Here is a 23,838-nt window from a genome sequence, read left to right on the forward strand (position 1 = left end):
CCATTTGATACTGTTCTGTTCGGTATGTCCATGAGGAAAAAAAGTCAATTATCAACACATAACAATAAGCTTTTGATGATAATGACGGATGTTGCTATGCAACATATTACTAACAGCTGGAAAAATTATAGTAATCTCAATTATACGTTTTGGTGGAATTCCCTGCGTCATATTTACAAGATGGAAAGAGCAATTGCAATACAGAAAGGAAGTTATAAAAAAAATTTTAAAGATATGGAGACCGATGGTTGATTTTTGTAGTGAATAGGCATCATTTTTCTTTGATAATACTGGTCTCTACAATCAGTAGCAAATCATAGGAACATTTATTCAAAATGGCATTCCATTTCTGCTGAAAAATGGTGTTATAAAGGAATAGCCTAGGTTAAGTCCTCATCCTCAGCCCTCTTGGAATATGTTTAACTCTACAGTGGGGGGATTGGAAGATAAGATGTAGCGAAATTGAAATTTTGAAGGAATATGATAGTTTTAATGATTGTATAGAAAGATGGGAGGGGGAGGGTTTTTAATTAATTTACATATTAAGAATATAATGTATGAAGTTCAAGTGTTATATGATAGTATTTCATGTTGTTCTTTTTTACACTTGATGTAAGTTTGAAAAAGAATAAAAAAATTTAAAAAAAAAAGATCTTGTGATTGTGTACTAAATACATCATCTGACAATGAAATTTTCAATGCATCCAATTGAGATGAATAATCCCCTTTGTACTGGTCCAGCTTAGTTTTAGTGGTCTCTACAATCAGTAGCAAATCATAGGAACATTTATTCAAAATGGCATTCCATTTCTGCTGAAAAATGGTGTTATCAAGGAATAGCCTAGGTTAAGTCCTCATCCTCAGCCCTCTTGGAATATGTTTAACTCTACAGTATTCAGCAAGTGTAGCTGCATGTAACTCTGCTCATACAATACGCTTTTGTAAATTCTCTAATTGGTCCCAATCATGTTGAGGCCAAAGAATTCTGTTTAATAAGATAAGTGTTATTTACTTGTGATGCTTTGCAAAACCATTCAATTTTGTAAAGAGGAAGTTGTTCAATGATTGGGTGGTGAGGTTTTTTGGGGACTTTTTCCCCTTTTTCCTTCATGTCTCTGAGCACAACTCTTCTACATATGAAAGTGTGATAAAGTTTTTATAAGATTTTGCTTGAACCTCATTTACAGTGTGCTTTGAGAACATGTTTGTTTGTTTTTCTTTTGATTATTTTTTTCACATTTCCGTTTTTGGAATTTTGTTTCCTCCCCTTCTATTTTTTACTTAATCAGCAATAAATATATAATGCCCTCTTATTAGATTTAAATAATTTATTTATTGAACATATTACTTTTAAAATTTCACATCATACATAATACATATTAACACTGTTTAAAATAACATTAAATACAAACTAAAGTGCTCAGTGTACCTTTAAACAGCTGCTACCTAAGTCAAAAGAGTCATGTGTTTGAAAGACTAAAGATTCAGTCAGCTTTTAATTTCCTCATAACGATTCAGTTTTAACTGTCCATTGTGGTCTTACCACTCAGAATGTTCTTTGTCTGGGTTCCATTTCTTATTAGGTGCAGCCAAATCCCAGTGCAAAAGTAAAGTGCTCTGTGCTCAATTCTTATGTACTATATCCATTAAAAACTTTTCCTCCTAAAGTCTTGCAGCTTCTCCTCCAGTTGAGTTCGTTTTCCACTGCTACCAGTTATCTCCCGACTCCAACTCAAGCTGAGTTTTGAATTACCGTATTTTTCGCTCCTTAAGACACACTTTTTCCAACCCCAAAAAGGGGGTGGAAATAAGGGTGTGGACTTATGGAGTGAATACCCCCCACCTTAGACAGCCCAGGCACCCCCCCACGGTACCTTTTTTTAAGTCCCCTTTCGGTGCTCCTGCCTGTCTCCTTCGGTTCGGGGCCAAGCATAGCAGCGCAGAAGGGAGGCACGTGCTGTTTGTTTTCCTGCCTGGTCCGGCGCCGATTGGCTGCAGTCAGTTCTCGTGAGTCGAAAGAACTGATTGCAGCCAATCGGGGAGCGGCACCGGACCATGCAGGAACGCGAACAACACGCGCCTGACTTCTGCGTCGCTCTGTCCGGCCCTGAACCGAAGAAGAGCCGTCGGCAAGGGAGACAGGCAGGAGCACCAAAAGGGGACTTTCAAAAAAGGTACTGGGGGTGTGTGTGCCTGGGCTACCTATGGGGGGGGTTGTGCCTGTTCTGCCTACAGGGGGGTGCCTCTGCTGCCTATGGGGGGGGGGGTTGTGCCTCTGCTGCCTATGGGGGGTTGTGCCTGTGCTGCCTACGGGGGGGGGGGGCCTACACTGCCTATGGATTTTTTGCTCTCTAAGACCCTGTCCCAGCCTACCACTAGACCACCAGAAGGGGTACAGGGCAGGGCGGTGGGAATTTTTTTTTTTCTGGGTTTTTCTCCTCTACAGGTGGGTGCGTCTTATGGTTTGGTGTCTTATAGAACGAAAAATATGGTACTCATCGTCAGGGAGGTACTATTTGCAAATACTGGGAATAGTTACACAAAGCTCTCACTATCTGACCAGTTAAGATTTCAAATTTCAACAGTTTTAATTATCTAACATCACATTAAATATGAACTTAAACTCATATTTTCCAACAAGTTACCTCCATGCCTTTATACGTGGTGTTCGTAGTTGAGAGTGACAGCTGGGCAGAACGAATGAACGAGTAGACACAGATAGTCTCCTTTTAACCTCAAATTGCCAGTCACATGACCAACACCAGCCAATCGGCTATTCCTATTGTTATTGGCAGGAGCAGTATCCAGTAAAAAAAAATGTCTACTGCAGTTTGGTGGGCCATTCAATCTCATGATTTAGCCCTAATGGTTCCACCGTTCGCCAACTAAAAATTTACTTTTGTTCCTTTTATAAAAGAGTTTGGAACATATCTCCCCCCCCCCCCCCCCGAGATAATGTCACTTTAATTAGGACTGCATATCTTAAATCTTTCACCGAGTGTCCTGCTTCCTTCCAATGCTTTGTAAGGGGCACCTCAATCTTACTGGTTCTTACAATGCTCAAGTATTCTATGATCCTGCTTTTCACTGAACGCTGCGTGTGTCCAATATAATAAAGTCCACACAGATATTCAATAACAAACATAAACCACTCCTTCTGTGGTACAGTTTGTCTTTGCTCGTAATTTAAATGTCTGGATGGAATGGGGGATCCGTATCTCAGCTGTCTCCATTGCTAATGGACAAACAGAGCTCTGCCCACAAGGAGCGTGACCAGGGTTCTCCTCTGTATTATGTTATGGATGTTTTAAGATCTCCCCCAGATTTCTCACCCGCTTAAATGCAAATCTTGGATGTTCCTGTAAATTAGGGTGTAACCCCAAAATGTGCCAATGTTGACTAATAGCACTCTGAATTTGGTGTGTTCTAGTTGAAAATGGTAATACACACGTGAGTGGGCTATCTCTTTGCAAATCATCATTTCTGACTATATTCCACAGGGTAAGAATATTGTGTTCTCTTATAAGCTCTTTTTACAATCTGAAAAGGAAACCCCTCTCTGAGTAAAGTGCTGAGCCAAATCTTGAGCATTGGTCCTAAAGGATTCTGAGGTAGTGCATAATCTTTTAACCCGCATGTACTGTGCTAAGGGAATACTGTCCCTCAGATTTCTCGAGTGAAAGCTCTTATAATGTAGAAGGGTGTTATGATCTGTTGCCTTTCTATATAAATCTTTTGGAAACACACTGTCCTGTAGAGTGATTATGTCCAGAAAAGTGATTTTATGTGTGTGATATGTGTGTGTGATATCATCCACCCGATTAATAAATGAAAAGAATTCCAATAACTGACTCTGTACCCTGCCAGATTAGTACCATGTTATCAATGAATCATTTCCATGATAAAATATGCTGTCTAAATGGACTGTTGTATACAAACTTAGTTTCAAATTCCATCATGAATAGACATGTGACTGAGGGGGACCACCCCCTTTATCTGAAGATAATATTGACCCTCAAATTAAAAAAAAATTAATTATTAATTACACTGTAAGCCATATATTTTAACAACTATTTTCTCTGCTGAGATGGGAAGCTTTACCAAATATTTACTAATTACATCCAGGGCTTCCCCCTGGGGGATGTTTGTCCATTGTGACGAGAATAATGTGTGCTGAATCCAGGATATTTATTTATGATATCAATATAATGTTGAGAGCCACGTATATATGATTGAGTTGTGGACACAAAACCTTTTACATAGTAATCCAAGTACTGGGATAAGGGCTCTAAAATAGAGGCCCTTCCCTTCCTCCTCTATCAAGTTCGATTAAATTTGTTATATAGCTGATAAATTGCTGTAAATCTGTGGTCAACGCGGATCCTAATCTAACTGATGTAAACCGCCTAGAACTCGCTGGGTATGGCGGTATATAAGAATAAAATTATTATTATTATTGGGCAACCGGGGGGATTTTGCAGTTTCTTGTGAATTTTTGGCACAAAATAAATGTGAGGATTTTGGGGTACTCATTAAATAAAAACTTGTATTCTTATGGTATTTGTCCCCTCCATACTAGCACTGACCAAGAAGACTGGGACACTTTGTCCCTCCAGACTCATCTCCAGCTTCTGCCACCCCCAATCAAATGGCTCAAAAGTTCCAATCTGTTGATCAACCACTTCCTTTGGGAGGCTGACCAACGGCCCTGGATTAGGCATCTATTAAAAGAGCCACCCAGATGAACAGGCCGGCATCCGTTCTTACAATTACCCGCAAAACTATTCTGAGGGGTATGCCCCTTGATAATGCCTATGAATGGAGCCACAAGCCCATATAGGCATGAGCTTCCAGAGTCCATGGCAGAGACATCTGCAGAGAGTACAATTGAAATGACCACTGTGACAGCAACACGCTCTGGAAATAACGCATATGAGCCTTTGTCCATGGGACCACATCTATCACAGCTGCCATGGTGCTTAGCACTTGGAGGTAGAGCCATGTGGATAGAGCTGGTATAGCCAACAAGTTCATTATCAGGAATTTTCTGTGTTCTGGAAAGATAGGCATGTGCAATCCAGAGAGGCCAGAAATTCCATGACGGCGCTACCATGTCTGATCATACTGTCTCCATTCAAAAGCGCAGAAATTCAGCACTACATTGACATGTGTAAGATTCAGAATGGGTCTCTAATCGTCTGAGTTAGGCTCAGGTAAATTCTCCATATACTTTGTTGTGCCCAAGAATCTTCAAGTGGCACACTCTATGGCCTGAACATCTAATTGTCACAACCTTGCTTTCTTTCTCTGGTTGCCCTGCTGGGTAGTTCACAAATCAGTCTTTTAAGGGCTGGGCAAATTCGAGCTTGTAATCGCTTTGAATGATCTCCAGCACCCAACAGTTTGATGAGATCCGCATCCAAGCCTCCACATACTTTGGAGCCGTCCCCTATCTTCAGGGGAACTGCTCCAGACCTATCATCATTGTGCTTTCTTGGAGGTTGTAGCAGAATGAGAACTAGAGGCCTGGCTAAGCCTGGGACCTGAGAACCTCTGTCTGGCTCCATGCAAGGATTTCTGAGGGGAGGCTCTTCCTCTGTACTGCCGAAAGTGCCTGTAACTATAAAAATTAGACTGCTTGGAACCTCTAGGTTCCTGGTCTGTCGTCAGATTTATTTTATTTATTTATTCTATTTTCTCCCAGGGGAGCTCAGAATGGTTTACATGAATTTATTCAGGTACTCAAGCATTTTTCGGCCAACAATCTGCCATGTCGGTCAAGAGATCGTTCAATCCCTTTCTGAACAACATTTGTCCCTTGAAATAAAGTCTGCTAAGGGTAGCCTTGGAGGTGGAATCTCCCACCCATTGCCTGATCCAGAGAACTCTTTGGGCTGAGATGAATAAGCCAAAACTCTGATGTCATAGAGAGCATCAGCAAGTAATCAAGTTCAAGCTCAATTTATTTGACATACCACCAATATAAAAACCAGAGTTAAAATCTAAGCGGTTTACAATAAAATAAGAGGTAGGAGATTAAAAAAAACCCTCCCCACAAAACATTAAACATCACTGGAACATACGGCAAGAAATGACAAGGGAAGATTGTACAATAAAATCAAAAGGGAAGGGAAAGAAAAGGGCAAGGAAGAAACAAGGAGGATTTGAATAAAATATTCTTGTTCAGTAATGGTCTCATTCATTGAAAGCAAAAGGAAGCTATTAAGGGAGGCCAAACAGGGCAGCTGCCCTGTGCCTCTCAGCTCCAGGGGGCCCTGTGGTCTGTGGGCATCTGTTCCCCTTATTGGCCCATCTCCCTTCCTTCCACTCACCTTCATGGTTGCCTTTCTAGATCAAAGTTTTCTTTTTCAGTGGCTCCCCAACGTTGCAGCCGTTTTCATAAGTTGCAGGCAGCTGCCTGCCCTGAAGCTTCCCCTCTGATGCAACTTCCTGTTTCCACTTGGGTAGATCATGGCAGAGGGAAAGCTTCAGGTCAGGCAGCTGCCTGCAACTTATGAAAATGACTGCCACACTGGGGCCCCAATGAAAAAGAAAACTTTGATTTGGAAAGGTGACTGGAAATGTGAGGGAAAGAGAAGGAGATGGGCCAACAAGGGGAAGAGGTTGAGTGGTGCTTGTGTGCTGCCAGGAGCATGTGGGAACAGCTAAGGTGAGGGGGCAAGATATTCTATAGAATTCAGAGAGAGAATCTGACTAAAGCCTAACCCTTGCGCACACATGCATGCAAAAGAAGGAGGATGAAACACAGCCTGCACCTCTTGGAACCCTGCTGAGCCCCTACAGATGCTTGACAGCCTGTGCTCAAGCCCCTGCAACCCAGTAGACAAGCACAGCTACTAGGAGACCAGACCCTGGGCTCCACAAGTTTCTGCGGGCTGGCTAACAGGTATCACAGAAGGATTGGCCTGTCAACTGCAGAGTTCAGTCTGTTTCTCCTCCACACAGGCAGAGCTTGACTCTCAAAGTGGTGAGCTCTGAGCAGTGAAAGTCGTCAAAAACTGCACAAAAGGACAAAAAAAAGAAATATACAGGGCAAATCAGAAAGACTCCTTCTAGCTCACACACAGAATAAATAACTGAAGGGAGCAGCAGGGACCTCCAGTGAAGGAGGAGGAATTCAAAAGCTGCAGTGGATGCCTTCTGCATGGCTTGTGGGGATGGGGAGCATGGGGATGGTACACACCTATTGCACTAGAGCAAGAATTAATTTTCAAGGAGTTCAATAATATAAAATTGATTCCAGGATGATTCCAAAATCTAAATTAAAAAACAAAACAACATAACCAACACTAGAGTCATTTACTAATGGTTAGCATGTGCCACCGTTTTTATTTCATGCAAGGGTCCTTAAACAAAAAGTTTATAATGACTATAATGATCTCTATTTTGTTATGGAAGCAAAGACCCTTACAACATATTAAATAAGCACTTTCATTTGTACATAGTACAATATCTGGAACCTTTTCAATTGTTAATCATAAGCTATAAACTGGATGGTGTGTAAATTGGAATAATAATAGGATACATGACCACACTATGTACTAAAATTCTGCACTACAGGAGTCAAGGAGTTAAGAATTCCACACTTGCATCTGAATGGAAACTAATGGCACATTTGAGGGTTCCAGAGAGGATGAAACATACAATGTACAACTCACATCTGGCTAAAGCTCCAGCAAGAAGTGATGCACTGCCCATATTAATTCCAAGTTTGTGTGTCAAAATGTCTCGAAGTTGATCAAAGGAGGTAAAGTAGATCGCTGTGGCAGGCACTGCCATCACTCTACAAAAGTTAAAAGCATAACTAAATATTTATATTTTCATAAAAAGTGATTACAAAACACAAAAATGTGCTTTTGCCCCACTTTCCTTCAGAGGAGATAGTGATAAAAGTTATTACAAACAGAACAAACTACTGTATTATTTTTGAGAAGTGTCAAACCTGATGGGTTAAACCAAAATTTGAGTGTTTCTCTGCTATCTTCATTAATGATTACAGCAAATAAGATGTGTACATCAGCATGAGAAGACCCTTGTGATCATTAAAAAAAACCACCATACCGAGGTCTTCCTCTAAGAGTAAGGGACTAGAGTAGCTGATTCATGTCATCTGTAAGTACACTCAATTTTGCATTGCTTGAATGGACATCAATAGCTTACAATTCATGAAATGAGGACTTAAGCCATAGTAGATAATACATAGAAGATCAAAGTCTCAAAGAATAAAATACAAAATATTAGGCTTAAAAACATTCAAACAAACCAGAGCTCCTGTAATTGGCCAGTGCAGGGTCTGTTAAAGCAGAACAGGCTTCTTCATACAACTCTGCTAATAAACCTACCACATATACTCAAATATAAACCAAGGTAACCTTTTTATCTCCCCCAAAAAGGAGGAAAAAAGATTTACTCGAATATAAACCAGGGAGGTTAATATTCAAGTGCCCTGCCAGGCTCTGCACCCATATCCCCCCCCCACCTGCCAGGCTCTGCATCCAGACCCCTTCCCTCCCTGCTAGATTCTGCACCCTGTCCACTATCGATGCCTTGCAGGCCTCCACCGGGCCTACCATAAGACCTGGTGGGCTGGGCAGGAAGGATCCCTCCCGCCTTCTGTCCAACTCTAAAAACTTTCACCTCTCTCCCACCTCTCCATTGCGCCTTTGAAATCCTTGGTGGGCCATCGGTGAATTGAGGCAAAAGCGATTTTCCCACACTCCTGCCCCATGCAGAGCCACTAGCTGAATGGCTGCTGCAAGTCAAGAACTCGCAGCAGCCATTCAGCTAGCGGTTCTGCATGGAGCAGGAGTGCAGGAAGATCGCTGCTGAACCACCAGTGATTTGAAAGATACATTGGAGATGTGGTAGGGAGATAAAAGTTTTTAGAGTTGGCCAGGACAGAAGGCAGGAGGGATCCTTCCTGTCCTGGCCCACCAGGTCTTAAGGCAGGCCCAGCAGAAGCCTGCAAAAGGTCTAGGAGAGGGTGAGTGGGTGTTGACCCAAATATAAACCGAGACCCTCATTTGGGGGCCATTTGTTTGCCCAAAAATCTCAATTTATATTTGAGTATACCCAGTATGTCAGAACTTGCAATTAAAATATGCTAACTGTGAAAAAGGGTGTCCGTCTCTACAGCTTTATAAATTTGGAAGTTATTTCTGATAGAGATTTATGCTAGTGGGGGTGACTAGAGTCCAAACAAGCCCATGTCTCCACAATGTGGACAGATTGCTACAAGAGCAAGTCCCATTACTCAAGAAAACATAATATACATAATTGCTCAACTTACAATGTTGGAGGAAGGCCACTCCATAAAGACTTAATACCTTCATTCCGAACAATATGAACAAAAGCATCCTGAAATTAAAAAGTGCATTTTCATGGTTACAAATACAGTTGGGTGCAAATGTTTAGACACTTTTGGTTAAATTTTATGTTTCATCGAGGGGTTGTTTACTTCCAGTTAGCACATTATTCCTTAAATGAACAGAAGCTGTACATCCTCTACATCAGTGGTCTCAAACTCGCGGCCCGGGGTACTATTATGAGGCCCTCAGTATGTTTATCATAATCACAAAAGTAAAATAAAACAGTTTCTTGATCATATGTCTCTTTAGCTATAAATTACAATATTATTATTAAGACTTAGCCAAAAGGAAATATTTATAAACTATAGAGTTTTATCTCATGCAAAATTGTCATTTCTTTAATAAGACATTAACTATTTTTTTTCTGCGGCCCTCCAAGTACCTATAAATCCAAAATGTGGCCCTGCAAAGGGTTTGAGTTTGAGACCATTGCTCTACATGGTACAAAGTTAAACAAAAATTATCTACAAATTTTAAAAACACAATTACTATTTGGTGATCTGAACATATTTTAGAAGTTTGGACATCCTTACAGGGGATGTTACTTAAAAATAAATAAAGTTGTTGATTGGACCAAAAAATTGATCAACAAATACCAACCCTTCTGGCCTTGTTCTGACGATTTATAAAACACAGAGTTCACCAGGAAGAGCAAGTATGGTGTAGCAAGTAGCACATGGGTCAACAGGAGCTCTCTTCCAGTTTCCTTGCTGTGGTAGTCCAGAATGGATAAGTGTAAGGGGCAGTGCACATCTTTCCCCTACAACCACTAGAAGTAGCCCATCTTTGGCAAACTACAATAATGTGAGATACAGACTTTCCATTTGTCACCAAAATTCTCATCCAGTTCTGTACCAGTTGAAGTGCTGGCCCTGCTTGAAGATGTTTCTTTTAGTTTGGTGAATGTACTATCCCTCCCCACCCATATAAGTTTGTTCTCAAAGGAGGAAACAGCGTGAGCAGCAGGCAGGAGATATCTGCTGCTTGCTGCCAGTGAAGATTTGAAGAGGCACGTTGGGGGAGCTGTGGGCACAGTGGGGTAGAGTACAGGAGGGCCCCCAGTAAACCTGTATATTATTTTATTTCTAATTGCACTTTACTTTTTCAAGCACCACTTATGCAATTTTCTTAAATGACATAAAAAAACAGAACATGGGCTCATTGAGCATATAGAATTTTTAAAAATGGTCATTATTCAAGCTTACAAAGGAGCAAGGAAGGGGGTAGATACAAAAACACACTCTAGGAAGTTAAATGAAACAGTTGACATAAGATCTGAAGATCAAGAAAGCTCTCTCATGGAGTTAACAACTAAACAGAAGTCACAGACCACTGTAAAAAAAAACCTGCTAAAAAATTTAGCTAACACCAGATTAGTTGTCGACAGGTCCACAGCAGAGTTGCTTATACAACCATGATCTGCAGGAAGAGTTATCAAAAGGAAACATCAAATTTATCTATTTTGTTCTGATGCAGGCAAAAACTGAAACATGACCATTTCAGGTTTTATAGTACTTCATATACCTGATACTGGAAAGAGTTTATGCTGTTGGTACTGAGAAGAATGCATAAAGCACAGTTACTTATCTTAACAGGTGTTCTGAGGACAGCAGGCAGATATTCTCACATGTGGGTGATGTCATCCACAGAGCCCAGTACAGACAGTGTTAAAGTATAATGTCATTTCAAAAAAATATATATATATATATTTTTTAATATTCTTTATTCATTTTTATAACTTACAACAAGTGCATCAGAAAGAACAACATTTTAACTTGGATACAACACTTGGTATTCTGCAATAATCAAATTAATAAAGTTTATCCCCCTTCCCTCCCACCCCTTTCAATACACATACAAAACACGTATACCATATAATACATTCTTTCCTACCAATCCAACTATTACTGAAAGACCAAAAAACTACCCCTCTTACATTTGTACTATTAAGGGAAAAATGGTATCTATTCATTACAATAATTTGTTAATGACCCCCAAACATCTTGAAATTTATTAAAATTTCCTTTCTGTGTGGCTAATGTTCTTTCCATTTTATATATATGACATAAAGAATTCCACCAGAAACTATAGTTCAATATTCAAATTCTTCCAATTACATGTAATCTGTTGTATGGCAACTCCTGTCATAATAAGTAAAAGCTTATTATTTTTTGAAGATATTTGGCTCTTAGCCCTCATTGACATGCCAAATAATACAGTATCATATGATAATACCACCGGAATTTGTAACAAACAATTTTTTTGGCCCCATATTGATTTTCAAAAAACCAAAATAAATGGACAATAGAATAATAAATGATCTAAAGTCCCTGCTTCAAGATGACAATGCCAACATCTATTAGACTTAGAGCTATTCAATTTTTGTAAACAGGGGTCCAGAATGCTCTATGTAACAGAAAAAAAACAAGTTTGTCTCATAGATGCAGACACTGTACACCTCATCCTCCAAAACCAAATTTGTGGCCATTGAGATGCAGTAATTTGATGCTTAATCTCAATGCTCCAATGTCCCTAAGACCAGTTTTTGTTTTTTTATTCATAAATCCAGATATCAGTTTATACCACTGTGCGGCCTGGTGTCCCAGGAAGTCCACCTGAAAGCATAAGAACTATTGATTAAGTTTTTTCCATTCAGGGAACCCCGCCTGAATGGCCTGCTTCAGTTGTAACCATCTAAAACTTTGTGATTTACCAAGACCAAATTTATGTTGCAACTATGAAAAGTCAAGCAGCTTACCATTAAATATAACATCATCTAAAATACGTATACCTGCTATCATCCAATACTTCCAGATAATCTTAAATCCGCCAATTTGAATCTTGGAGTTCAGCCATATAGTTTGATTTGTTGATTTATGTATTGGAATAGGAGTTAAATTATTTACATATAAGGTTTTCCATGTATCTAATATAATAAAGAGCTAGCCGCGCATGCGCATTGCTATTTGCGTGTTCCGTGCGTGTAGGTCTGTGGCCGAAGGAGTGCGCATGCGCGCTAATACGTCACCAGCCGATCGCCTCCACAGACCGCACCGCAGCCAGACGGACCGCGGGAAGGGAAAGGGGGGGGGAGGAGGATTTTGAGGGAACCGGCTGTCCACATAAATTATTTTCATTTCAAATCTGCCGCCGCCGCCGCGGCTCCTCTCTCTTCTTCCGACATAATATAAGTGCAGCTCATGAGAGGGCGCGGCGGCGGCTTTGAAAACGGCTCCCTTAGTTCTTCACTGAATTTTTTTTTTTTAAGTTTAAAACTGCCACCGTGGCTCCACTCACGATCCCGGCCTGTGTCAGAGAAGGCTTCCGACGCAGGCTGGATCGTGAGAGGAGCCGCATCGGCATCTTTAAACTTAAAAAAAAAAACAGCAAAGAACTAAGGGAGCCGTTTTATCTCCATGCTGCTACGAAGGAACAGGTGAGGGGGAGGGAAATGCTGATGCACAGGGAGCAGGCAGGCATGGCAGGCAAGCAGGGGGAGAGGGAAAGGGGCTGCTTTAGGGGTAGGGGTGTGCTGGGGGTACACAGCAATCATGGGCAGGGGATCACAGAGCAGGCAGCCATGGCTCAACAAGGGGAGAGGGAAAGGGGGCTACTTTGGAGTGAGGGGTTTGCTGGGCCAGACAGCAATCATAGGGGGGAAACAGAAGGGGGCCACGGAGCAGGCAGGCATGGCACAAAAGGGGGCAGGGGCATACACCAATCATGCAGGGGAAGAGAAGGGGGCCACAGAGAGATAGGCAGGCAGGGCGTAATGGAGAAATACAGGCAGGCAAGGGCGCAAGACAGAGACACAGACAGAAAGAATGACAGACAGACAGACAGCATCCAAGCACAGAGAGAGAAAGGAAAAAAAAACCAGTCGTCTACTCTAGCACCCGTTGGACAGGGGGAGAACGAAAGAGATGCTGATGGACAGGGGGTTGAAGAAAAGGAACGGAGGACTAATGTTGGACAGGGGGAGAAGGAAAGAGGTGCTGCTGGACAGGGGGGAGGTAAAACAAAGGGACAAGGGCTGTTGCTGCATAAGGAGAGCAGTGGTGGTGGACACAGGGGAGGTAAAAGGAAGGGAAAATGGACAGGGGGAGCAGGCAAGGGGTGGTGATGGACAGCCAAGGAAAAAGAAAGGCAGAAAGAAAAAAAGCGGCTAAGGAGAGAGAGAGAAAAAAATAAAGACAGACACACACACATATGTTCTAGCACCCGTTAATGTAACGGGCTTAAAGACTAGTCTACTAATATTCTGTTTTCTTTATATAACTTTGGCATTTTGATACTAAGAACATGGCATAATCGCAGAGGAAACATTAGTCGCCATTCCAACCACAACCAATCTGGGATATTTTCGATGAGCTCTGGGAGGACCCAATACATACCCTGGTGCATAATATAGGATTGAAGATACCTATAAAAATTGGGAAAATTTACCCCTCCCCCTGTAATTAATTGGCTTTTGTAAAGACACTAAAACAATTCTAGCAATTTTATCCAGCCAAATAAATTTTGTAAGAATACTGTTTAATTTTTTTATAAAAAGACCCCTGAAAAAAAACTGGTATCATACCCATTTGATAACAAACCAAAGGCAAAATCATCATTTTAATAGTTTGGACTCTCCCCCACCAAGACAGATGTAAAGGATTCCATTGCTCACACATTTCTGTTACCTTCTGTAATAAAAATTTTTCATTCACTTTCATTGTTTCTTCCAGTGTATTTTTTTTTTCATTGTTTCTTTCAGCGTATTTTTTTTCCAAATGCCTAAATATTTTATTCCATCCTCTTTCCATAGAAAAGGAAATGAATCAAACAAACCTTTTGTACAATGTACATTAAGTGGAAGAACTTCTGATTTACTCCAATTTATCTTAAATCCTGAAAATTTTCCAAATTTCTTATCAATTCAAGTAAGCATGGAATGGTTGTTTCTAGATTTCTCAAATGCAACAGTATATCATCTGCATATGCAGAGACCTTGTATTCCCGATCTGAATAAGGAATGCCCTGTATCTCTTTTACTTGCTGAATAGCTAATAACAAGGGTTCTAATACAATATCAAAAAGTAAAGGAGAAAAGGGACAATCTTGTCTAACCCCCCTCTGCAAACTGAATCGTTCCTAAAAATTATTAATATACAATCTAGCAGCAGGGGAACTATATAAAGTTTGGATCATTTGTATAAATCCCAAACCTATACCAAACCAATCCAATATTTGATATATGAAGGTCCATTCCACCCGATCAAAGGCTTTCTCTGCATCCAAGGACACAGAAAAAGCCGGATCTTTCATGGCTTTTGTCAAATTTAACATATGAAACATATGATACCAAGATTTGTAACAGAGTAGACACCAAAGAGGGAGTGGAAAATATGAAAAAAGATCTGCAAAAGTTAGAGGAATGGTCTAATGCCTGGCAACTAAAATTCAATGCAAAGAAATGCAGAGTAATGTATTTGGGGATTAATAATCTGAAGAAACCGTATATGCTGGAAGGAGAAAAGCTGATATGCACGGACGGGGAGAGTGACCTTGGGGTGATAGTGTCCGAAGATCTAAAGGCGAAAAAACAGTGTGACAAGGCAGTGGCTGCTGCCAGAAGGATGTTGGGCTGTATAAAGAGAGGTGTAGCCAGTAGAAGGAAGAAGGTGTTGATGCCCCTATACAGGTCATTGGTAAGGCCCCACTTGGAGTATTGTGTTCAGTTTTGGAGACCGTATCTGGCTAAGGACGTAAGAAGACTTGAAGCGGTCCAGAGGAGGGCGACGAAAATGATGAGGCTTGCGCCAGAATATGTATGAGGAGAGACTGGAAGCCCTGAATATGTATACCCTAGAGGAAAGGAGAGATGGGGGAGATATGATTCAGACGTTCAAATACTTGAAGGGTATTAACGTAGAACATAATCTTTTCCAGAGAAAGGAAAATGGTAAAACCAGAGGACATAATTTGAGGTTGAGGCTTGGTAGATTCAAAGGCAATGTTAGGAAATTCTACTTTATGGTGAGGGTGGTGGATGCTTGGAATGCGCTCCCGAGAGAGATGGTGGAGAGTAAAACTGTGACTGAGTTAAAAGAAGCGTGAGATGAACACAGAGGATCTAGAATCAGAAAATAATATTAAAAATTGAACTAAGGCCAGTACTGGGCAGACTTGCACGGTCTGTGTCTGTATATGGCCATTTGGTGGAGGATGGGCTAGGGAGGGCTTCAATGGCTGGGAGGGTGTAGAAGGGCTAGAGTAGGTTTTAACGGAGATTTCGGCAGTAGGAACCCAAGCACAGTACCGGGTAGAGCTTTGGATTCTTGCCCAGAAATAGCTAAGAAAAAAAAATTAAAAAAAATTTAAACTGAATCAGGTTGGGCAGACTGGATGGACCATTCGGGTCTTTATCTGCTGTCATCTACTATGTTACTATGTTACCAACCTGGTGTTATTAGAAGAATGTCTCTGAGCAACAAACCCTGTTTGGTGCATACCAATAATAAAAGGGAGCGCCTTAGCCAAACGTAAAGCCAATGTTTTAGCTAAAAGTTTTCCATCTACATTAATTAAAAAAATAGGCCTGTAATTTGAATCCAAAGTAGGGACTTTATTTGGCTTTGGCAAAACTATAGTTAAAGATTCTGCCCTAGTACCTGTAATGCAACCTTTAGTTAGTTGAATCTGATATAATTTTAATAAATGTGTTAATAAGGAATTTTGAAATGATTTATACCGTAAAACCATCACCACCTGGAGAGGATCCAACTCTAAGAGACTTCAACACTGTTTGCAATTCTTTTAATGATATAGGCCAGTGATGGATAATCTTTTTGAGCCGAGTGCCCAAACTGCCGCACAAAACCAAAGAATTTCCTCAAAGTGCCAGCACGTCAATTAAACCTTAATAACAAGATTTTAGTATCTAAAAACTCTTTATAAAGTTGCCTGAACTATGTAACATCATTTTTAAAGGTTGGAATCTTTGTATTGTCAGAGAATCAATTTGATTCACAATCCTTTGGTTTTCATTTCAATTTATTGGCAATTTATGTTTTAATGATTTCATTCAATTTAATGAATTTAGGAATAATTTGATTCAGTTACACAATATATTTTAAATGTATTATTCACATAACATGTCAAATGTATCCTGAGTAAAAAAAAAAGATAAACTTCTTAAAACTGTTAACTGTGTCAAGACTCGGTGTGCATTCCCAAAGAGTCTATACATGTTTTTTTGTAAAATTTGCAATCAAATTAGAAAATAGTTAAATCATTACATTTCTAATAATATGATGTAAAGAAAACAAGAGCTTTCAATTAAACCTACCGTTTTTATTGGAAATTCCAGATTGGAATACAACAGGGCCATGTAAAGTCCCTTTTTTAAATAACATCTTTAAATAATATTTAAATAACTTAGAAAGTGTCTTAACTGCAAACTGAAAACACTGCTTCATGTAAACATATGCATTGGGCATGCTCTGAAAAAAATTAATGTGATTTTTGTTGTTGCATGCATGCTGATAACTTGTCAATCCTTGGCTCATAGTGCGTTAATTTCAGAGCAACACATGCAGCACTCATGTCATCCATTAATCTGTTTCTAGCATCAGATTTTATATGATTCAAAGCCGAAAACAGCTGCTCACAAGCATAGGATGACTCAAACAAAGTAAGAAGAGCAATCCCAAGTGCTTTCATGGACTTAAAATTGTCTGGCAGAGAATTCCACGCTTTTAGGATTTCATTTTCAGAACTGCTAGCAGTGATTTCATTTGTCACCCTTTCACACTCAATATGTTCAAGAGCCGCACACAGGTCATTGAATTTACTTTTCCAGATAGAGCTTTCTTGAAATTCCAGTAGCTCCATTTCCAAATTTTGAATATCCAACCACTGTAAGCAGGAAAGATCAAGATCTTCAAATGTGGACTTTTCTGGGGAAGTTATAAATGAAAGGGTTGTCTCCATCTTACGGAACTAAGAAAATCTTTTACTAAAATTCTCCTTTGCTTCGGCTACAATGGTGGAATATGCTTTGTGGATTTTCTGGTGTTTTTTATGACTGTCCACAAATGTTGTAGAATTATTCAAATGTATTTTTAGGTTGGGAAAATATTTTAGCTGTCCACTCTCAAGGTCTTTTTCAAAAACATGCAATTTTCTCTCAAAAGCTTTGATGTCACTAAACATGCTTTCTGCTGTTTTTCCCATGCCTTGTAATTTTTTGTTTAGTACATTAAAGTGGTTAGTAAAATCTGTAAAGAACATGAGGCTGGTAAGCCAGGCCATGTTGGTGAGTTGAGGATAGTCTTCCCCCTTCTCGTTCATAAATAGCCTAACTTCTTCCAAGCAGGCCACAAATCTCTCTAACACTCGTCCTCTGCTCAGCCACCGGACATTATTGTACATCAGTAAAGTGTTATATTGTGCCTGAACCTCATCAAGAAGGGCTTGAAATTGTCGAAAATTAAGAGCACGCGCCATGATGAAGTTCACCATTTTTGTTACATCTTTGAGGACATCGGCAAGTTTTTTGCTGCTTTCTTTGGCGCAGAGAGCCTCTTGATGTATTATGCAGTGAAATTGAATCAGTGGATGTTTTGCTTCCTTAGCAAAGAAATGAATGAATCCTGATGTTGTCCCCACCATGCTAGGTGCTCCATCGCTAGTAACTGAAACTACTTTTTCTGGACTTATGTCTAGTGATGAAAAAGCCTCCATCACAGCATTGTGGATATCTATCCCTTGTGTTCTTCCAGGCAAAGACAGCAGTTTTACCAGCTCTTCTCTCATGATGTCACCAGTAGCATAACGCAAAATGAGCGCTAGTCTTGCATGGTTAGTAATATCTGTACTTTCATCCAAGCACATGGAGTAGAAGGGTGCTTTTTGTAAGTCACAAGTAAGCTGTTGACTAACATCAGCAGCCATTCGCAGAACCCTATCTTTTGCAGTATTTCTGCTTAGCGGCATCTCAGAGATGCGCTGCACAATTTTATCCTTGTTTTGGAAATCATGGAAGAGTGAATTACTCCCAGCCAAAATTGCCTTTTTGATAAAATCTCCATCAGAGAGGGGCTTACCATGTTTTGCCATGCACAGTGAAATTTGAAAGCTGGCAACTGTAAGATGATTAGTTTTTGAAAGATAGTTGCTAAAACTAAGAGACTGGGAGTGATATTTCTTTAATTTTCCTACAAGGAACTCTTTTCTTTGAGCTAAACCAAGTTCAGCAACACTGTTATGGTTGGTCTCAAAGTGATGTTTGACACTTGATGTGCGAGACACAACACTTTCATTACACATAATACACAATGCTTTCCCACTGCGTTCAATCACTCCATATGTACTCTGTCCAGGCCTCTTGGAATGGTCTTCCACTATCTGTTTTTGCTTTTTTTGCTGTACTCATTTTCTTTGTTCAAGACTTCAAGTCTACAAAAAGATAAAATTTGTATAATAAAAAAAATCTAATGAAGTGCTGTATACAAATCCGTCCCCATAAAAAAATATGTGATTGGGGAATTTTACTAATTGTAGACATCCGTTTTGGTCAAAAAATATACTGTCCGGGTGAAAACCGGACTTGTGCAACCTGAGTGTATGGGAAAAGGACTTTTATTTTTCATTATTGGAGCCTTTGTTATTTTATTATGATGTTTACAAAAGTACTGTGAAGGGCCACATATACACTTTACTGTTTTTTGCTATATTGAGTTTTCCATAAGGTACAGCGCAGAGGATTAGTGTGTTGGTTGTTCACAGAGAGCCCAGCCCTCCTCTCAGCTTACTGAACTTCTCTATGCAATCATCATAAGCAGCTTTTTTATTTCCTCAAATTTAGCATGTCCCCCATGGAAGATACAGAGGTTTTTACAGAGGAGCACATTATTAGACACATTAACTTCTCACCTCTCTAGCATGGGAGCACTAGGAACTGTTCCTGATTACAGATGTCACATGTGGAGTCGCACTACAGCCTCACTGAGTTCCTGTGACAGACTCAGTGTGAAGCTTCTTTTCCTCCCCCCACTTCCCCCTCACACACTGCCTGGCTCATAGGATACTAAGGGGAAGACAGGCAGGCTAAACATCCACTCACAGGACTGCAGCCAGCACAGGAGGATGGGCTGCGGCCCACCGGGACAATGCCCGGTCCTCCCAATGGCCAGTCCGGCCCTGTTGCCAGGTGAGCTGCAAAGCAGACACCGGCACACTCGCCTCCCGCCGCGCCGCATATCTTAATTGCGGACTAGAGAATTGTGCGGAGACAGAAATCCCACCCGTCCCCGCCAAAGTCTCACCCGTCCCCACCCGTCCCCTTGAGGAATCCCTCCGTCCCCACCCGTCCCCGCGAGGAATGTCCTCCGTCTCCGCCCGTCCCTATAAACTTCAGAAATAGTTATTTCATTTAATTATGCTACTGAATTAAAGGCTCTGGTAGAAACCCATTTACAAATAAGTAAAAAGACTTTATTAATTTGGAAATATTAATTGGGAAGAATACACACTTTGTAAACGGGTTTCTACCAGAGCCTCTTTTGTTTATAAATTTTTATCAACACAACTAATATACTAGTTTATCCTGAAACAAAAAAAAAAGAAAAAAAGAAATAGAATTATTTTCCTACCTTTGTTGCCTGGTTTCTGCTTTCCTCATGTTCTCATTCAGTTCCTTCCATCCACTGTCTCTCTTCCTTCTGCGTCTTCCATTTGCTCTGTTACTGTGCCTCTCCCTTTCTCCCCCCTTCCAAATTGGTCTGGCACCCATCTTCTTCCCTCCACTCCCCCCATAGTCTGGCATCTCTGTCTTCTTCCCTACCAGCGTCTTCTCCCCACTCTCTCATCCCCATTTCCTTTCAGCGTCCTTCTCCCCCCCCATCTTCCCCATGTCCTGTCAGCGTCCTTCTCCCCCCTCTGTCTTCCCCATGGCCTTTCAGCATCCTTCTCCACCCCACCCCCCATCTTCCCCATGTCCTTTCAGCGTCCTTCTCCACCCCTTTGTCTTCCCCATGTGCTTTCAGCGTCCTTCTCCCCCCCCCGTCTTCCCCATGTCCTGTCAGCATCCTTCTCCCCCTTCTGTCTTCCACAAATGCTTTCAGTGTCCTTCCCCCCCACCCCGTCTTCCCCATGGCCTTTCAGCGTCCTTCTTCACCCCTTTGTCTTCCCCAGTGCTTTCAGCGTCCTTCTCCCCCCCTCCTTCTCTCCTGCCCCTGGTGCAGCACAGCCGGCCAGGTCCCCTTACTTTTGTGGCGCTTCCGCAACCGACAGACCGACAACAGCCCCTGTCTGACAAACCTCCCTGCCCTTAACCGCGAACCTAAATTTTCTTCTTACAGCTGCTATAAGAAGGTAATTTAGATTCGCGGTTAAGGGCCGGGAGGTTTGTCGGACCAGGGCTGTTGTCGGTCGGTCGGGTTAGCGTCACAAACGTAAGGGGACCTGGCCGGCTGTGCTGCACACGGGATGGGGCGGACCGCCCCCTCCCTTGGAAGCCACTCGAGCTGCGAGGCTACTCCTCCTTACCTACCCTGCCTGCAGTACAGAGCCGAACGGAAGTCTTCCCAACGTCAGCGCAGACGTCGGAGGGAAGGAGGGCTTTGTTTACCGACGTCAGCGCTGACGTCGGGAAGACTTCCGTTCGGCTCTGTGCTGCAAGCAGAGCAGGTAGGGAGAAAAGCCGCGCGACTTAGTACATCCAGCCCCGCAGGAACCCCGCGACCCTCGGAGGCGTCCTCACGGGATTCCCGCAACCTGTGCAGCTCTCTATTGCGGTCCTTCCCGCGTGCCAGCTGCAAGGCCTTTGCGTGCCACAGGTTCGCCATCGCTGATAAAGGCTCTTCTAAACTTTCTTTTATATGATCAGGAATTTTCAGACCCTTAATTAATTCTAAAAATTCTAAATCATCTTTTTCTTTATCCAAATAAGGCTCAGAAGAATATAACTTTATAAAAATTTAGAAATTGATTTAAAACAGGTCCAATTTGAGAATGTATATTTCCTCTCTCATCTTTAACTGCAATAATTTTAGTCTTTCTTTTCTTTGCTTTAAGATAATTCGCCAATAATCTTCCCGCCTTATTTGAGTTTCCATAAAACAGAGTCTGCTGAGAAAACAAATCTTTCCTTATCATTTTTGAAGAAATCTCATTATATTTACATTTTGCTTTTAAAAGAGCCTGCAAAGTACTTTGTTCCCATTTTTCAATCAATTTAGACTCTAAGGGCTCATAATTAAAAAAAAAAAAAAAAAAGTCTAAAAAAGTGGCCTAAATGGGTACTTGGATGATCAAAAAGCCTGATCGTCCAAGTACCCATAATTATAGCTGGTTTTAGACAAATCTAAAACCAGCTTAGGCCTTTCCCCTGCCTATAAACACATAGAGTGAAAAGAGGCGTTTTTAGAGGAGGGGAAAGGGCGGGGGGTGGGCCGACCTACACCTAGGCGTACAGCAGGTATAACCAAAACATTTGACAGGTTGTCTAGTCGGCACTTACACGTTTTGACTTACACAAAGTCAAAACAGGTATAAGTGCCGAAACAGGGGCCGCTGAAAAGATGGCGGCTGGCACGATCAGCTCAGCGGCCGGCAACCTACCCCCCCCCCCCCCCCCCGACACAACCATTGCAGCAGGAGAGATGGCTCATCTCCCCTGCCACGGTACAATCACCCCTCTACCCGAACTGTCTCGATCCGCGGCAGGAGAGATGCCCAATCTCTCCTGCCGCAGGTTGTGGCAGTTCGGGTAGAGAAGTGATCGCATTGCGGCAGGGGAGATGGCCAATCTCTCCTGCTGTGATGTATCATCCCCCCGACAATGATTGGGGCAGGAGGGAGCCCAAGCCCTCCCTGCCCTCGACGTAACCCCTCCACGACCGCCCCCCCCCCGAACCCCCAATCAGCCCTCCTCCCCGAACCTGAAAATCATTGGTTAGATGGACGGGTGCCAAGCCCGTCCATCCAACAGGCCAGCCATCCCCGGAATGGCTGGCCTTAAGACCTGATTGGCCCAAGAGGCTCAAACCCCACCCACAGGTGGGGCCTGAGGCCCCTGGGCCAACCGGAATAGGCCCAATAGCCTTAAGCCCCTCCTGTGGGCGGAGCCTTAGGCACATGGGCCGGGTTGGGTTGGATAAGTCTTTGATGTATGAATCTTAGTAAATAAAGTAGACATGCTCTGCTGGTGATAAGTGAGCTTTTGCATATTTTCCTCTACTTTGTCGACAAACAATTCCTCTCCCAAACAGGGAACATTGGCTAGTTAATCTTGGACATTAATAACAAGGTTGGAAACCCGAAGCCAGGCTAATTGATGCATAGCTATCGATATAGCTGATACTCTGGATGTTACATCAAAGGCATCGAAAGCAGAGTTTGGAGAAGATTATGGGTAATCTCCTGGATATCTGAAAGGTGATAGCTGGAATAAACTTCTCAAACTCAGTTAGATGTTTGGTAAGTTGTTTAATATAGAAAGTCACAAAAAAATATAGCTTAGCACTCTGCTGGTAAACATAGAATTGTGATAAAGCTGGAGGCCAAACTTATCCAAAATGCATCATTCTCTGCCCAGGGGCACACTGGCATAGACTCAAGGACTTGAGGATTTCTTAAAAGCAGTCTCTACTGGTAAAGACTGTGTTGAAGTTAAGGTTTATCAAAACTAGGACAGGATTGAAGCCGATACAGCAAGTCTATCTTGCTAGGTATAATAGGCAGAAGTAAGGGAAGTTTCCAAGTTCTTCAACATTGCATCCTTAAGCAAATGATGTATGGGAAGTTTAAGGAGGTTCTTTTGATGATGTACCAAATCTAGAGCCTCCAGGAACTTCACTTGTGGCTCAGAATCTGCCTCCAGCTTTACTGGCAAAGCTTTTCCTATTTGCTGGATGAACTTTGTGAAAGATAGTCCCTGAGGAGGTGATCGGCGCCAAGGCAGATGAAGAAATGGCTCTGCAGCAGAAAGTTCAGGATCAGGATCCTCACAGACTGAAAGGTGTGGATCAACTGTTCATACCGCAGGAGACTCTGTATAATATTAGATTAGGAGACTTGCACCTGTCATGGGATGGAGTGTGGCGACGATGACAGTGTCTTGAAGAACTCTTACGATGCCTGCGGTACTACTCTGAAGAAGAAAACGACAATGTCCGACACCTGGAGCGTTAAGATCTTGATTTACATTGAGAAGTATGGGAGCCAATACCATGTGGTGCCAATTCTCTCCGAGAAGTAGGCTTTACATGCTCCAGTACCGCGCGACTTTGATTTCTTGTCGATGCCAGTTGGAGAAGAAGGGGGCCACATAGGAAGAACACTAAAAAAAAAAATAAAGATGAAAATACCTGAAGGGAAAGAAAAAAATGTGCGGCGGGAAGGCAACTCAGACGGACAAAGTCCAAAATGCTACTTCTTCACTCTGCGGAAAACAAAGAAC

At 41.7% G+C, this 23,838-nt stretch overlaps 1 protein-coding gene across 12 annotated transcripts in view; it reads right to left on the bottom strand.

Annotated features, from left to right (window-relative positions):
- SLC25A40 (solute carrier family 25 member 40) overlaps nt 1-23,838 on the bottom strand; it is a 142,740-nt gene that overhangs the window by 77,895 nt on the left and 41,007 nt on the right. For all 12 annotated transcript variants that reach the window (XM_033931232.1, XM_033931235.1, XM_033931233.1 and 9 more), the window contains 2 exons: nt 9,311-9,378; nt 7,680-7,804 (listed from right to left, as the gene is read on the bottom strand). In XM_033931232.1, the coding sequence (XP_033787123.1) occupies nt 7,680-7,804; nt 9,311-9,378 (193 nt within the window). The remainder of the gene's footprint in view (nt 1-7,679; nt 7,805-9,310; nt 9,379-23,838) is intronic.

This window comes from Geotrypetes seraphini, chromosome 2 (assembly GCF_902459505.1).
Source record: "Geotrypetes seraphini chromosome 2, aGeoSer1.1, whole genome shotgun sequence".
Classification (NCBI taxonomy): Eukaryota; Metazoa; Chordata; class Amphibia; order Gymnophiona; family Dermophiidae; genus Geotrypetes; species Geotrypetes seraphini.